Genomic DNA, 18,008 nt, shown 5'->3' with positions numbered 1-18,008 from the left:
AGTTACATTTCTCGGGTAAAACTTTCTGTGGTATAGAAAAAAATGTATTACAGCTGAATTTTGTAAAACAAAAATGAAATTTGTAAATTTCACCTCTACTTTGCTTTAATTCCTGTGAAACGCCTAAAGGTTTAAAACACTTTATGAATGCTGTTTTGAATACTTTGAGGAATGCCGTTTTCAAAATGGGGTGATTTATGGGGACTTTCTAATATATATGGCCCTCAAAGTCACTTCAGAACTGAACTCGTCCTTGTAAAAATCGCCTTTTGAAATTTTCTTACAAATATGAGAAATCGCTGCTAAAGTTCTAAGTCTTGTAAAGTTCTAGAAAAATAAAAGAATGTTCAAAAAACGATGCCAAACTAAAGTAGATATATGGGAAATGTTAACTAGTAACTATTTTGTGTGGTATTACTATCTGTTTTACAAGCAGATACATTTAAATTTATAAAAATTCTCCAAATTTTGGTGTTTATGGTAAACATGTTTGGTGGTAAATATTCCATTTATCGACCACATTTTTTCACTAACATAAAGTACAACATGTAACGAGAAAACAATCTCAGAATCACTTGGATAGGTAAAAGCATTCCCAAGTTATTACCACATAAAGTGACACATGTCAGATTTGAAAAATCGTCTTCGTCCTGAAGGTCAAAACAGGCTCAGTCCTGAAGGGGTTGAACACACAAAGTGTTTGGGCTACACTTGGCAAATGAAGTTTAACCCCTTCCCGACATTTGACATATCCATATGCCAAAGTCGGGTAGGGGAAGTATGGAGCGGGCTCACGGAGTGAACCCGCTCCATACGATGCCGGTGTCAGCTGTATGTTACAGACGACACTTCAGAGTAACGAGCAGCATCATGCTCGAAGGCGATCCCGCTCGTTTAACACATTAAATTCTGCGGTCAATAGAAACCGCAGCATTTACATCGTTAGAAAGAGGGGGGCGACCCTCTCTAACAGCTCATTGCGCTCCCGCAACGCAATCGCGGGGGAGCGGGGGGGGTGATGTTTGCTATGGCTGTTTGGGGGCTTAATGAAGGCCCCCAAGTCCGCCATCTTTGTGCACCTAATAGATGCTTGTCAGAATCACGATATACTGCAATACATTAGTATTGCAGTATATCGTGCAAGCGATCTAATGATCGCTGATTGAAGTCCCCTAGGGGGACTAATAATAAAAGTGAGGGTATGTGCACACACACTAATTACGTCCGTAATTGACGGACGTATTTCGGCCGCAAGTCCCGGACCGAACACAGTGCTGGGAGCCGGGCTCCTAGCATCATACTTATGTACGATGCTAGGAGTCCCTGCCTCGCTGCAGGACAACTGTCCCGTACTGTAATCATGTTTTCAGTACGGGACAGTTGTCCTGCAGCGAGGCAGGGACTCCTAGCATCGTACATAAGTATGATGCTAGGAGCCCGGCTCCCTGCACTGTGTTCGGTCCGGTACTTGCGGCCGAAATACGTCCGTCAATTACGGACGTAATTAGTGTGTGTGCACATACCCTAAAAATGAGTTAAATAAAGTTTTTTTTTGTGTAAAAAAAAAAAAATACATATATTAAAAGTTAAAAAAAATAACCTTTTCCCATTTTCTCACTAGAGCATAGTGAAAAAATAAATAAATAAACATAATTGGTATCGCCGCATCCGTAAAAGTCTGAACTATTACAATATATCATTATTTAACCCGCACAGTGAACGCCGAAAAAAAAAATTGTTAACACCAGAATCTCTATTTTTTGGTCACCTAATCTCCCACAAAAAATAAAATAAAAAGTGATCAAACCGTTGCATGTACACCAAAATAGTATTATTAAAAACGACAGCTTATCCCGCTAAAAATAAGCCCTCATACCACTTAATCGACGGAAAAATAAAAAAGTTATGGCTCTCCGAATTTGGCGACACAAAATAAATTTTCTTTTTTACACTTGGGTTTTTACTAAAAGTAGTAAAATATAGAAAAAACTATATATCTTTGGTATCGCCGTGATCGTATTGACACACAGAATAAAGTTAACATGTTGTTTTAATTGCACAGTAAATTCTGTAAAAGCGGCACGCAAAAAAACATGGAGGAATCGCTGTTTTGTTCCATTTTATATCCCACAAATATTTTTTTTCCCGTTTCCTAGTACATTATATTGCAAAATAAATGATGCTACGAAAAACTACAACCCGTCTCGCAAAAATCAAGCACTCATAGTACTATATCGACGGAAAGATAAAGACGTTATGGCTTTTGGAAAGTGGGGAGGAAAAAACGAAAATGAAAATCTGAAAAAGGGCTGCGGCGGGAAAGGGGTTAATGTAGATAAATGTAAAGTTATGCATCTGGGTACCAACAACCTGCATGTATCATATGTCCTAGGGGGAGCTATACTAGGGGAGTCACTTGTGGAGAAGGATCCGGGTGTACTTGTAAATCATAAACTAAATAACAGCATGCAATGTCAGACAGCTGCTTCTAAGGCCAGCAGGATATTGTCGTGTATTGTCGTGTATTAAAAGAGGCATGGACTCACGGGACAGGGATGTAATATTACCACTTTACAAAGCATTAGTGAGGCCTCATCTAGAATATGCAGTTCAGTTCTGGGCTCCAGTTTATAGAAAGATGCCCTGGAGTTGGAAAAAATACAAAGAGCAACGAAGCTAATAAGAGGCATGGAGAATCTAAAATATGAGGAAAGATTAAAAGAATTAAACTTATTTAGTTTTGAAAAAAGACGACTAAGGGGGGACATGATTAACTTATATAAATATATTAACCCCTTCCCGCAAAATCACGTTACAGTTACGTGATGGAAACTGGTGTTTTAACGCATTTCCATGTAACTGTACATGAAGGAGATGGAGCTAGCTCAGGATCTGAGCCAGCGTCATCACCTCCGGGTTCCAGCTGTATGCTACAGCCGGCACCCTGAGATATTGGCCAGGACCAGAGCTAGCCTCCGATCCGGCCGATTAACCCCTCACATGCTGCGTTCAATAGAGATCGCAGCATGTGAGGAGTTTTTAGCCACCGGCACCCCAGCAACGTGATCGCTGGGTTGCCGGTGGCTGCAAAGGCGATCAGAGGCATAATACTTACCTCCTGTTCTGCCAGCAACGAAAGCCTCCTATGCCCTGCTCCTCGACGGGGCCTAAAAGGCTTCCGGTACCATCTGCAAGATGGCGCCGGCTCAGCTTCCGGCTCACAAGCTGAGCCGGCATCAACAGCAGTGGGTGTCCGCTGTATGTTACAGCTCCGATTCCTGCCGTTAATCCCTTCGATGCAGCGATCCAATGCGATCGCTGCATCTTAGCGGTATGTAGCAAATCGGCAGCCAGCCATGCGATGGCAAGGCTAGCGACTGCTACTATGGCAACAGGAGGCCTAACAATGGCTTCCTGTCTGCCATTACGGAAGGTAGTGCAATGTATTAGAGCATCAAACAAACACTTGGAGCTTCAAGTCCCCAAGTGGGACTAAAGAATAGTGTAAAAAAAAGTGTAAAAAAAAGTAAAAATAAAAGTTGTAAAAAATACACTAAAAGTTTCAAGTAATAACATAAAACACTAGCGCCCTTTTTCACTTATCAAATCATTTATTATTGAAAAACATTATAAAGCCATACATATTTGGTATCGCTGCGACCATAACGACCTGAACTATAAAAATATTATGTTATTTGTCCCGTACAGTGAACGCCGTAAAAAAAAATGCCATAATTGCTGTTTTTTTGGTCACTTTTTCTTCCAAAAATTGAAATAAAAAGTGATCAAAAAGTCGCATGTACCCAAAAATGGTACCTATAAATACTATAACTCATCTCGCAAAAAACAAGCCCTCATACAGCTCCGTCGACAAAAAAATTAAAAACTTATGGCTCTTACAACTTTGCAACAGAAAAAATACATTCTCTTTACAAAAGTAATTTTATTGTGCAAAAAGATGTAAAACATAAAAAGTGCCATAAATTTGGTATTGCCGGAATCGGGCTGACCCGAAGAATACAGTTAACATGTAATTTATGATGTGTGGTGAACGCTGTATAAAAAGAACTAAAAAATATGCCAGAACTGCTGTTTTTTGTCACCTGGCCTCCCAAAAAAAGTGATTAAAAAGTCGCATGTACCCCAAAATGGTACCAATGAAAACTACAGCACGTCCTGCAAAAAAACAGCCCTCATACCACTACATCTATGAAAAAATAAAATGAGTTAAGTCTCCAATAAGTTAAGAAAGAAAAAAATATGCAACTGTGCAGGACCAAGGGGACCATTTCTTCTGTTTCAAGTGGCGAATTATCAAGGCCCCTAAAATTAGGGAACCAGGAAGGGGAGGGCCCGAACATATCTGCTGGAACTGAGGGTGCCCGTATTATACCAGGACAACACTTTCCAGCAAAATTCCCCAAACTGCAAAGGTGCAGAGTATGGACCAAAAGGTGGATAAGAAAGGACAGTTATCAGAGTGACGCTGGCCTGTGCAGAAAGGATTGCTTCACCGCGTAACACACATCTATGGATTATTTCATTTATTTTTTTTACCTTATTATTATACCACCTGACTATGCCCCTGATGTACTCTACCACATTTACATATGCCCCCACATTATAAACTGAAACACCAGTAAAACTCCAAACAAAACTATTACCAAGCAAAATCTGCACTCCAAAAGCCAAATGGCGCTACCTCCCTTCTGAACCCTATAGCATACCCAAAGAGCAGTTTACTTACACATATATGGCATCGCCATATCTGGGAGAACCTTTTTAACAATTTTTGGGGTTTGTATCTCCAGTGGCACAAGCTGGGCACCACATATTTGCCACTGAAATGGCATATCTAGGGAAGAATGTAATTTTTTACTTTGCACCTACCGCAGCGCAAACATTCATGGAAAAGTCCTGTAGGGTGAAAATGCTCACTACACCCCTTAATAAATCCCTTGAGAGGTGCAGTTTTCAAAATGGGGTCACTTCTCAGGGGTTTCTTTTATTACTTCACATCAGAGCTCTGCAATTGTTGACCAATACTTTGTAAATTGCCAAATTAGGCCTCAATTTTGTATGGTTATCTTTCACTCCTGAGCCTGCTCGAATGTCCAGGAAAAAGATTAGGGCCACATGTAGGGTGTTTATAAAGCTGGGAAACACAGCATAATAATTAGAGAGCTGTCTTGTTATGGTGGCACAATCTGGGCACCACAAATTGGCATATCTATGGAAACAATCCCATTTTCACTCTGCAACATCGAGTGCACACCAATTTCTGCCCATCACCTACGGGGTTAATATGCTCACTACACAACTAGGTGAATACCTTGAGGGGTATTGTTTCTAAAATGGTGTCACTTCTGGGGGAGATCCACTGTTTTGGTCCCACAGGGACTTTGCAAATGCGACATAGCGCCCAGAAACCAATCCAGCAAAATCTGTACTCCAAAAGCAAATGGCACTCCTTCACTTCTGAGCCCTACTTTGTGCCCAAACAGCAGTTTATGACCACATATGGGGTATTGCTTGTCTCGGGAGAAATTGCTTTACAAATATTGGGGTACTTTGTTTCCGTTATTTGTTGAGAAAATAAAAAATGTTGAGCTGAAACTACGTCTTATTGAAGAAAAAGGATTTTTTTTATTTTCACTGTCCCATTCTAATAAAATCTATGAAACACCTGTGGGGTCAAAATGCTCACTACATCCCTAGATGAATTCTTCAAGGGATGTAGTTTTGTGAATGGAGTCACTTTTGGGGAGTTTCCACTGTACTGGTTCCTTAGGGTATGTGCACACGTAGTGACCAAAAACGTCTGAAAATCCATAGCTGTTTTCAAGGGAAAACAGACCCTGCTTTTCAGACGTTTTTTGACCAACTCGCATTTTTCGCGCCGTTTTCGCGGCGTTTTTTACGTCCGTTTTTGGAGCTGTTTTCATTGGAGTCTATGAGAAAACAGCTCCAAAAACGTCCAAAGAAGTGTCCTGCACTTCTTTTGACGAGGCTGTATTTTGAAAATAGGTCGTGTGAACCCAGCCTCAGGGGCTTTGCAAAAACGACATGTTCTCAAGAAACCAATCTAGCAAAATCTGTGCTCCAAAAGTCAAATTGCGTTCCTTCTCTTCTGATCCTTGCCGTGTGCCCAAAGAGCAGTTTATGACCACATATGGGGTATTTCCGTACTCCAGAGAAGTTGCTTTACAAATGTTGCGGTTCATTTATTCCTTTTTTTGTTGAAAAAATTAAACATTTTGAGCTAAAGCCACGTTTTTTTTATCTTCACTGCCCAATTCTAATAAAATCTATGAAACCCCTGTGGGGTCAAAATAAAGTCACTTTTTGGGCGTTTTCACTGTTTTGGTCCCTCAGGGGCTTTGCAAATGCGACGTGGCCTCCGCAAACCATTCCTGCTAAATTTGAGCTCCAAAAGCCAAAAGGCGCTCTTTCCCTTCTGAGCCCTGCCGTGTGTCCAAACAGCCGTTTATTACCACATATGGGGTATTGTTTAACTCGGGAGAAATTGCTTTACAAATGTTGCCGTGCTTTTTCTCCTTTAGTCCTTGTGGAAATTAGAAAAAATTAGCTAACCCAACATTTTCTTTGAAAGAATGTAGATTTTCATTTTCACGGCCTACTTCCAACCATTTCTGCAAAAAACCTGTGGCGTAAAAATGCTCACTATACCCATAGATAATTTCCTCAAGAGATGTAGTTTCCAAAATGGGGTCACTTTTGGGGATTTCCACTGTTTTGGCTCCGCAAGAGCCCTTCAAACCTGACATAGTGCATAAAATATATGCTCCTTTGCTTCTGAGGCCGGTGCTTCAGTTTATAAGCAAGCTAGGGCCACATGTTGGATATTTCTAAAAACTTCAGAATCTGGGCAATAGATATTGAGTTGGGTTTCTCTGGTAAAATAATCTATGTTACAAAAAAAATAGATTAAAAATGAATTTCTGCAAAAAAATATGACATTTGTAAATTTCACCTCTACTTTGCTTTAATTCCTGTGAAACGTCTAAAGGGTTAAGAAACTTTCTAAATGCTGTTTCGAATACTTTGAGGAGAGAAGTTTTTAAAATGGGGTGACTTATCAAGGGTTTCTAATATATAAGGCTCTAAAAGTCACTTCACAACTGAACTGGCCCCTGTAAAAACAGCCTTTTGAAATTTTCTTGAAAATGTCAGAAATTGCTGCTAAAGTTCTAAGCCTATAACGTTCTACAAAAAGAAGGATGTTCAGAAAACAATGCCAATCTAAAGTAGACATATGAGGGATGTTAATTAGCAACAATTTTGTGTGGTATTACTATCTGTCTTACAAGAAGATACATTTACATTTAGAAAAATGTTTGCAAAATTTTGGTGTTTTTCACAATTAATTACTGCATGTATCGAGCAAATTTTGCCAGTAACATAAAGTCCAATCTGTCACGAGAAAACAATCTCAGAATCGCTTGGCTACATAAAAGCATTCCAGGGTTATTACCACATAAAGTGACACGTCAGATTTGAAAAAATTGGCTGTGTCCTTAAGGGGTTAATGGCACATACAATAATATGGTGAAATCCTGTTCCATGTAAAACCCCCTCAAAAAACAAGGGGGCACTCCCTCCGTCTGGAGAAAAAAAGGTTCAACCTGAAGAGGCGACAAGCCTTCTTTACTGTGAGAACTGTGAATCTATGGAATAGTCTACCGCAGGAGCTGGTCACAGCAGGGACAGTAGATGGCTTTAAAAAAGGCTTAGATAATTTCCGAGAACAAAAAAATATTAGCTCCTATGTGTAGAGGTTTTTACCTTCCCTTTTCCCATCCCTTGGTTGAACTTGATGGACATGTGTATCTTTTCAACCGTACTATGTAACTATGTAATGTACCTATAATCCAGTACATTAGCCTGTGTACTAATAGTACACAGGCAGTTGTTCCTAATAGGAAGTATGAATAAACAGCCCTAGGGTCCTTAAATTGACACTGGGCTGTCTGGTCATACAATGTATGTCCCTCAATCGGGCAATTATTGGGCGGTTCCCTACGTCTAATTTTCCCTTTGAATGCTGCGATCACCTCTGATCATGGCATTCAAGGGGTTAACAGCGGATATAATAGATTTCTCTAATCTCTGCCGCTAGAGCAGGTCTGCGGCTGTGTATTACGTGCGGGGGGCATACTTTTGCCCGCGCGATCAGCATGACGTTTATGCTCGTCAACATGCAGCAACATCTAGCCGCTCATGACGAGCATAGATGTCAAGCGTCGGCATCAGGTTAAAGAGAATCCAGGAGTCGTTTGGGGGGCATAATTCTAATGACAGAGCTTGGAAGGGCACTTAAAAACATGTGGACAAAAATCTTTGAATCCCTTTATAGCATCTTCATTTCTGGGAAAATTAACTTTAGTCCGAGTTCCCACAGTGCAGATTTGCTGCAGGTTTTGCATGTGTTTTGTAAGCCAAAACCAGAAATTGGAACCTAAACAGAAGAAATATAAAAATAAAGGCCTTATAGGTCTGCTCTCCCGGATCCAATTCTGGTTTTGACTTACAAAATGAAGTCAAAATCTGCAGCAAATCTGCACTGCACTGTGGGAACCCAGTCTTAATCCAATATGCAAATTAACCTGCAAATGCGTGTGGTCGCAATTCCAGCAAGTGCGTTGGGTCTCACTTTGCAAACCTGCCCAACTCCTCTTCCCTTGGTGCTGCACACGATGACGTTTGGTAGGCCTTAGGGTATGTTCACACACACTATTTACGGACGTAATTCGGGCGTTTTTGCCCCGAATTACATCCGAACTAGCGGCTCAATAGCGTCGGCAAACATCTGCCCATTCATTAGAATGGGTCTTACGATGTTCTGTGCAGACGGTCATTTTTTTTACGCCCCGCTGTCAAAAGGCGGGGCGTAAAAAAGATGCCCGCGTCAAAGAAGTGCCTGTCACTTCTTCAGACGTAAATGGAGCCGTTTTCCATGGACTCCATGGAAAAACAGCTCCATTTAACGTCCGTAATGGACGCAGCAAAAAGCGCCTCAACATGCCATTACGGCTGAAATTACGGAGCTGTTTTCTCCTGAAAACAACCCCGTAATTTCAGCTGTTACCGACGCTGGCGTGTGAACATACCCTTAGAGTATGTTCACATGGAGTGTTTTCAGCTGTTTTTCAGGCCGTAAACCTCCCGAAAAATGGCTGAAAAATCGGAAACAGAACGCCTACAAACATCTGCCCATTGATTTCAATGGAAAATACGGCGTTCTGTTCCGACGGGGCGTTTTTTACGCGGCGGTTTTTCAAAAAGGCCGCGTAAAAAATGCTCGCGAAGAAGAAGTGCATGTCACTTCTTCAGATGTTTTTGGAGCCGTTTTTCATAGACTCTATAGAAAAACATCTTCAAAAACGGCCGTTCAAGAGGCTCTGTCACCAGATTCTCAAATCCCTGTCTCCTATTGCATGGGATCGGCGCTGCAATGTAGATAACAGTAACGTTTTTTTTAAAAAGAAACGTTCATTTTTGGCCAAGTTATGAGCTATTTTATATATATGCAAATAAGGTTTGAAATGGACAACTGGGCGTTTTTTTTCGTTATGTGTTTTTAACTGGGCGTGTTCACGTGTATGATGCTGACCAATCAGTGACCAGTCAGTGTCATACACTCATCTCCATTGATTTACACAGCAGCCACATAAACAGAGATTAACGTTAATCAAGTGTCCTGATAATGAATACACATGAAATCCAGCCTGGACGTCATGTGTATTCAGAATCCTGACACTTCTGACTCTTTTCTGTGAGACTCCGGCAAGGGAAGCGAAATCTCGCGAGATTACGGAGGTAAACAAGATTTCGTTTCACTTGCTAGAAATCTCAAAGAAAAGAGTCAGAAGTGTCAGGATTCTGAGTACACATGACGTCCAGGCTGGATGATCATGTGTATTCATTATCAGGACACTTGATTAACGTTAATCTCTGTGTATGCGGCTGCACATCGCTGCTGTGTAAATCAATGGAGATGAGTGTATGATGCTGACTGGTCACTGATTGGTCAGCGTCATACACGTATACACGCCCAGTTAAAAACACAATACACGCCCAGTTGGACATAACGAGAAAAAAAAACGCCCAGTTGTCCATTTCAAACCTCATTTGCATATATACAAAATTGCTCAGAACTTGGCCAAAAATGAACGTTTTTAAAAAAAACAAACGTTACTGTTCTCTACATTGCAGCGCCGATCCCATGCAATAGGAGATAGGGATTTGAGAATCTGGTGACAGAGCCTCTTTAAATATGCCGCGAAAAATGCGTCTTTGAATAAAAAACTTCTTAAAATGAGGGAAACAGCTCCGTATTTTGAGACGTTTTTTATTTTGTGTGTGCAGATACCCTGACTCTGATGATAGATTCCCTTTAATTTATTACGGCAGTTATGTGTTATAGATATGCATCTCCTGAACTACAAGACGGTCAAAGCAGCAGTGGTGAAACGTTTTGGTGAATTATTTAATATTTAAAGTGAAGAAAGCTTGTAATGACATTTATGACTTATTATATTATTCATATGTGCTCTTCTACCACTGTTATACTTTTCTATACAGTATTTCTTCAATCAAAACATGGATGAGATTCTGAAGTCAGAAATTTTCATTGTTGTTTATGGAAAAAAAGAAGGAGTTTCATTTGAAGAATTTGGTGGACTCTTCCGGCAGGTTCATGGCTATTATCTTAACTTGTCAAACTATGGCTACTCCTCACTGAGGAACTTATTAAATGACATGAAGGATTTGGTTGAGTTACATACTATAAATAGACAGGCTATAATAAGATGCAAATCACCAGCAAGACATCATGTAGTGGTTTCAAATGAGAGCAATTCCTCTAAAACAATGGATCAAGACTCAGGGTTGTCAAGTAAAGATTTACCTTCATCTGGACCCTACCCAGGTAGGAATTAACATTATAACTTGATAATCATATCTAACGCACTGTGTTTTTATGCGTAATTTTTTATTTTTTTTAAACAAATGGTTTAATTAATTTTTGGGTTTTAGAATTCACATGCAGGTTGAGGGTCTTTGTAAGATAGGAGTAAGATCATCATGTGATGGTGTGAACTAGGTCAGGTCATACATAGGTTAATAACTCAATGTAGGCAGAGTCTCTGCATGTGGCTTGAGTGCTAGAGTCAAGAGTGGCTCAAACTTTGAAGAGGGCCAGCAGGCAGGATGCCCCACTCAAGTGCTGAACAAGTCATGAGCAGAGTCCTTGTAGATCATTTTGTGAATAGTCTGGTGAGAGTATTTCACATGTTCCATTGTAAGGAACATACAGTAGTCAGGTAATAAAGCAGGGGTTTCCATTTCTTTTGTCCAGGGAGGGGGGAATAAGGAGATGCAGAGTAGGTCCACCCAGACAATGAACACTCCAATCCCCAGGTAGCAAGCTAAAGTGATCTAGAGATCACATGGTAGGTCTACTCTTTATGGTCTGTTCTAGATACATCTGGTAGTATGGAAACATTTTTAGACTCTGAGCTTAAAGGGAATGTGACGCTAGAAAAAAATTTATATATTTTTTTAGTTAAACAATTAGTGTATAGGTGATTAAACATTGTTCTAATTTTTTTAATTTTTTTCACGAGTCAGGAAATATTATAAATTAGATTCTAATTTATAATATTTCCCAGTGCTGGTCACTAGATGGAGCAATTCCCAAAATTGCAGCATTGCATGTGGTAAAGCAACCACATTGCTTTATGCTGCAAAATTTGAGCTCTCAGAATCCCCCTCCTCCTTTATCCTGGCTAGTGTCGGGAGAAACGAGGGGATTGAACGGTCAAACCTCCTACACTGTGTGTCGCCATTTTTTGAGCTAACACACAGTGTAGTAGGTTTACATACAGTAGTAAACACACAGTAAAACACTTACATACACAGAAATAACTTACCTGCTCCTGCCGCCGCCGCTCCCTCCGGTCCGTCCGCTCTGTCTGCTACCTCCCGCTCCAAGTGCACAAGTCCGGAAGCCGCGACCGGAAGTAGTAATCTTACTGTCCGGCCGCGACTTCCGGTCCACAGGAAAATGGCGCCGGAAGTCGCACAGTTCAACTTGGACTGTGTGGGAGCGGCGCATGCGCTGTTCCCACACAGACGGCGTACAGCATAGTGGATGGAACGGGCCCCGTTCACATTCACTATAGGACTGTATGTGCCGTATTCCATGTCTGTATGTGTCGTTAATCGACACATACAGAAATGGAAAAAAAAATGGCAGCCCCCATAGGAAAGAAAAAGTTCAAAAATAAAAAAAAGTAAAACACAAACACACAAATAAATATAAAAGTTTTTAATAAAACACTAAAATCAAACTGATGTAAAAACAATTTTTTTTTCGTGACACTGTTCCTTTAAGGTGGGCATTTGAATAGTAGGTCCCCATGTTTTGAAAAACATTTTTTAACTCTGGATTTTTTTTTTATTGAGACGTTAACCTGGTCCATTTTCAGGAGAGGTGGAGGGTGTAAGGTGCTTAAAGAGGGCCAAACCAGTTGTGAGGGGCATACTGTCAGTCATGTGTGTCCTACAATGACACATGTCTATCCCTGTCACCTCAGGGATATTACCCACAAGAAAGTTTTTTTAGGGAATATGTATCACATGGGCGCTATTTTAAAAATAATTTGACAGTAGGAAATTAGCCGGTATGTATTTTAGGGCTTTGAACAAGAATGAAAGTATTAAAAATTCCTAGGGTGGTGGAATCGTAATGGAGATCTGTCCCTTCGGGTCTATCCCGGGGCACGTATGACACATTGGACATAGTTTTGTGCTTGGAGGGAATAGAAGTATGAGCATGAGAAGTTCAATTTGTCACAGGATTGAGGGAAAGAGAGAGATGTTAATGTGCAGAGGTCAATGTGGTCCCAAGTGCCCCCTGCTATCCACAAAAGAGTTGCTTACTACCATCCTGGAACCAAGGGTTGCTAACAAAAGGGGGGATATAAAAGGTGTTGCTGGATAAGCGAAGGTGGTGCCGAATGATCATCCAGGAACACCAGGTTGAGAGGAATGGTGGATTCTCTCGTGCCTCAGTAGGTAAAGTGGAGTATGACTGATGTAATAAATTAATGAGGGCCTGTAGGGAGCAGAGTGAGCCCTTAAGAGCAATAGGAACATAGTTAGAGGAGTTGTTTAAACAATCTTTATCTGCAATATTTCATAGCCTAATATCGGGGGTTATCCCACCATTATGCTTATGGTGTTGCAGTATGTGGAAACCAATTTGAGTATTTTTTCTCTGATAGATGAACTTGTGGAATAGATCATTAACTGCCTTCACATCTTTAGGATGCAAATGTATGGGGAGGGATTGGAATAGATAGAGTAGCCTTGGAAAAGTTGATGTTTTGAGGAGACTCTCTCTACCAATTTAAGAGAGATTGTAGCTACTTCGTGCAGCTATATCAGTCTGCAACGTTGTAAGAAATAGTTTCAAGTTGGTTGAATATAATGCATAAGGGGCAAAAGTCATTTGGACACAGAGATGGGTTCGGGTGTGTGTCTGCCATTTAAGATGAGGTAAAGAGGAGCAGATAATCAGTGAATATGGTAAGCCCAGGGGTGTAGCTAAAGGCTCATGGGCCCCGATGCAAAGATTCTTATTGCCCCCCCCCCCCCAATTTTTTTTTATCATGGCTGACGGCCCGCAGCTTTCAGCTGCATCGCTGGGTCTCCTAAGTGAACCAACGATGCAGCACTAGCAGCCTGGGGCGTCACTAAGGTCTTGAAACATCAGGGGAAATAGCCCCAATACATATACCCCCCAAAAAATGTGTGTGCGTGTATGTATATGTGTATATAGGAGACAGAATATCTATAGCACTACGATCAGCAGACAGTATCGCAGATGATAGTATAAGATAAAGTGGCTCAGCAGACAGTATCACACATTATAGGATTAGATACAGTGGCTCAACAGACAGTATAACACATGATAGGATTAGATATATAAGGCCCAGCAGACAGTATCACACATGGTGGGATTAAATACGGTAGCTCAGCAGACAGTATCACACATTATAGGATTAGATACAGTGGCTCAGCAAACAGTATCACACATGATGGGATTAGATATAAGGCCGAGCAGACAGTATCACACATGGTGGGATTAGATACAGTGGCTGAGCAGACAGTATCACACATGGTGGGATTAAATACGGTAGCTCAGCAGACAGTATCACACATTATAGGATTAGATACAGTGGCTCAGCAAACAGTATCACACATGATAGGATTAGATACATTGGCTCAGCAGACAGTATCACACATGGTGGGATTAAATACGGTAGCTCAGCAGACAGTATCACACATTATAGGATTAGATACAGCAGCTCAGCACAGTATCACACATGATAGGATTAGATATAAGGCCCAGCAGACGGTATCACACATGATGGGATTAGATACAGCAGCTCAGAAAACAGTATCATACATGATAGGATTAGATACAGTGGCTCAGCAGACAGTATCACACATGATGGGATTAGATTCAGTAGTTCAGCACATAGTATCACACATGATCGGATTAGATACAGTAGGTCAGCGGACAGTTTCACACATTATGGGATTAGATACAGTGTCTTAGCAAAAGAGTATCACACATTATAGGATTAGATACAGTGGCTCAGCAGAGGAGTCTCACACATGATTAGATATAATGACTCAGAAGACAGTATCACACATGATAGGATTAGATATAGGGCCCAGCTCGCTGACATCGCGGATCACTAAGCCCCGCCTTAGTAATGGACGCTGTCAATCAGCCAGCAGCTATTAATAAGGCGGTAGTAATAAAGTTGAAAAAAAATACAAAGATATAGAAAAAACAGGTTTATTGAAATAAAAAACCCACACAACCCTCATTAACCATTTTATTGATAATAAAAAAATGCGTCATCTTAGTAGTCCTCAAATCCGACATAGTCCAATGACCGAACCTTTAAAATAAAACAAACACAAAAAAACTTTAGTAAGGGCCTGTTCACATCACCGCTGCCCTTCCGTCTGAGGTTTCCGTCGGGTAACCCCTCAACGGAAAGGCAAACTGAAATGTTTTGACGGAATCAATAACGCAGTCGACTGCACTATTGGTTGTGTCAAGAACAACGGAACCCTATCACAAAAGTGACAAACGGAAACCTTTAGCAACGTTTCCTTCACCATGGAGATCAATGATGAGGGAAACGGAAGCTGAGGTTTCAGTTTGCTTTCCGTTGAGGGGTTACCCGACAGAAACCTCCGACGGAAGGGCAGCGGGGATGTGGACACAGCCTAACACATATGGTAGGCTTAGATACAGGGCCCAGGTGCATGTGTGATACTGTTTGTTGGACCCTGTATCTAAGCCTAAGGTAGCCTTAGATACATTGTCCAGCAGTCAGTAATCTTATACAGTATAAGATTACTGTCTGCTGGGGCCCTGTATCTAAACCTACCACATGGCAGGCTTAAAAGGGGCTGTCCAGTCCCTGAACATTGAAGACCTATCCTCAGGATAGGCCATCAATAGCTGATGGGTCGGGGTCCGACTCCCGGGACCCCCGACAATCAGCTGTTTTGAAGGGGGTGCAGCACTCGTACAAGCGATGCTTCCCTTTAATTTTCCTCACTTGCTCACACTGTGAATCGCTGACACGTCCATGTCGGTGATTCAGTGTGAAAAAGTAACCGGAATGAATGGGAAGTAGTGCTCGTACGAGTGCTTCACCCCTTCAAAACAGCTGATTGGTCGCTGTCCCAGGAGTCGGTCCCCGACCCATCAGCTCCAAACAGTAATATTGCTGTGCGCAGCGCATAGCGTTGTGAGGCATTGCGCCGCGCACAGCGCTGTGACGTCAGGACCTCCGCTGCACTCCGGAAGACGGAATGTAAGTACTGTCAGTTACTATAGTAACGGGGGCCCGTATAGTTTACTACGTAGGCCCCAGTTACTATAGTAACTTATCATTAAGGTGGTGTGGGGGGCCACAAGCCCTCCTGGCTTCGGGCCCGGTCGCAATTGTAACCGTTGCGACCCCTATAGTTACGCTACTGGGTAAGCCTCAGTTCTTTGGTGCCAAAACGTATGCCATGGAGGCACTGTCATGAATGCAAGAGTCTCAGTATAGGGTCTAGAGCAAGATTGAAAACAAGTGGGGATAAAGGGAAGCTTTGCTTAGGGCCACTTCCTAGGGATAGGGGGGGCATTGAATAAGCTGTATAAGATTATTGTTGGAAAGTCTCTCCAAAATTTCTGAAGAGTGTTCACAAAAGGAGCCTCGGGATAAATATTTGGAAGAGATATTGGGCGGTAGGCTCTAACATCAGTGGGATTCTTGTTGGGTTTTGGAATGAGTATTGTACAAATCTCATGAAAACCCTCCACAAACTTCCATTGATGATAGTGTTCAGTTGGAAGGTGAGGAGGGAAGTCACATGCGTCTGGAGCAGCTTATAGTACTTCACTGTCTGTCCGTCCATCCGGGCCGGGGGCTATTTTATTATGTAAGATATAGGTAACTTCTTGTTCAGTTATGGGGCAGAGAGGGTTTCCCTGTCTTCCGAAGTCAATTGGGGAGTGTCTCTTAAGGACAATAAGTCCTAGTTGGCTCCATATGAGTAAGGCCGTTATATATATATCATTGGGAGTAATAGTGCATGAATGCATTATAAATATCTCCAGCGGTAGTGGCCATGTGTTGGTAAAAATGACTTTCAAGTGTTTGTGGACTAAAAATGTCTAGTAAGTTTGGCAAGTAAACTACCAGTTTTACCATTCCATTAGAAGTAGATATTTTCTGGGAGTTCTATGCTGTGTTCAGCATGTGCTAAAGTAAGAGTATCCTTCAGGCGCGTGGCTTCTAGGTATTGTCACTATTGGTCATTAGTGAGGTGGCGCAAAAAGGTACAGTGGGTACTCAACAGATCACAGTGTAATGTGCCACAGGAGAGAGTGATCGTCTGTGGAAGCCATATTGTCGGCTACAAAGTGACCCCATCAAAAGTGTTTAAGTAGGTTCTGAAGTCATTTGATGCAGGTAGGTGGGGAATCTCCACTTTATAGTTATTTGATTCCCAGGGTGAGTGAGCACAATTGGGGAGTGGTCAGAGATGGTTATAGTTTGCATGCTAGAGCATATAACACTATGAAATAAGGAATCGGTAAGTATAAGGAAATCTATGCGGAAATTTGTGTTGTTTACTCTGGAATAATGAGTGTAGTCCCATTCAGTGGTATGGAGTAAGCGACCTATGGTTTGCAAAGGGAGAGCTGTTGAGTCATGGTTAACAATACTGATAAGGCTCTAGTTTCATGTGAGGCAGTAGAGGTGCAGTTTGGGGAGAATACAGCTTTATGGTTCAATCTTTTTATTGATATTTTTTTTTTCAAACAAACACAAAAGGAACAAATATGATCAATAACCACATATTTCCATATACATAAATTGAAAAAGTATAATGTTGAATTATTGGAATATAAAATTCTGTGTCAATACTTTGATAATTGATCAAAAGAACATATACCGATCAGGTGTATTCACCCCTCATCAGCATTAACAACAAAATAAAATAAACATAACATTTCAAGTATACTCAATAGGTCCTTTCTTCAAGAATTTCTTGTTTTAATTACAGAGTCATATCACATCAATTCTCATGTTTTTGTACAGTGCGGATTGTTTTCCCACTCGTCCCATATCCCTGAAAAAGTAGTAAATTTGTCTGAACCATACATAAGGATCTTTTCATATGTATATGTGTCATTAACAGATGAAATGACTTCCGCGCATGTGGGAATGGAAGAAGATTTCCAATATCTTGTCACTACCGTCTTAGCGATGATCAAAATTTTACATATGAGTATTCTCAATCTGGGCGGTATCACATGGATATCTAACAATAGCAATGCCATTTGTGGAGAATTAGAGACCACTTGATTGGTCAATGAAGAAATCAAACCGAAG

General features: G+C 41.2%; 1 protein-coding gene across 1 annotated transcript in view; it reads left to right on the top strand.

Annotated features, from left to right (window-relative positions):
- Positions 1–18,008, top strand: part of LOC142661472 (uncharacterized) — a 68,845-nt gene that overhangs the window by 31,338 nt on the left and 19,499 nt on the right. Inside the window, exon 2 of the mRNA XM_075838869.1 lies at positions 10,606–10,951. Within this exon, the coding sequence (XP_075694984.1) occupies positions 10,624–10,951 (328 nt within the window). The 5' untranslated portion in view covers positions 10,606–10,623. The remainder of the gene's footprint in view (positions 1–10,605; positions 10,952–18,008) is intronic.

The sequence above is a fragment of the Rhinoderma darwinii genome, chromosome 10 (genome assembly GCF_050947455.1).
Source record: "Rhinoderma darwinii isolate aRhiDar2 chromosome 10, aRhiDar2.hap1, whole genome shotgun sequence".
NCBI classification, from domain to species: Eukaryota; Metazoa; Chordata; class Amphibia; order Anura; family Rhinodermatidae; genus Rhinoderma; species Rhinoderma darwinii.
Note: the sequence above shows the minus strand (reverse complement) of the source record. Positions and strands in the feature narration are given on the sequence as shown.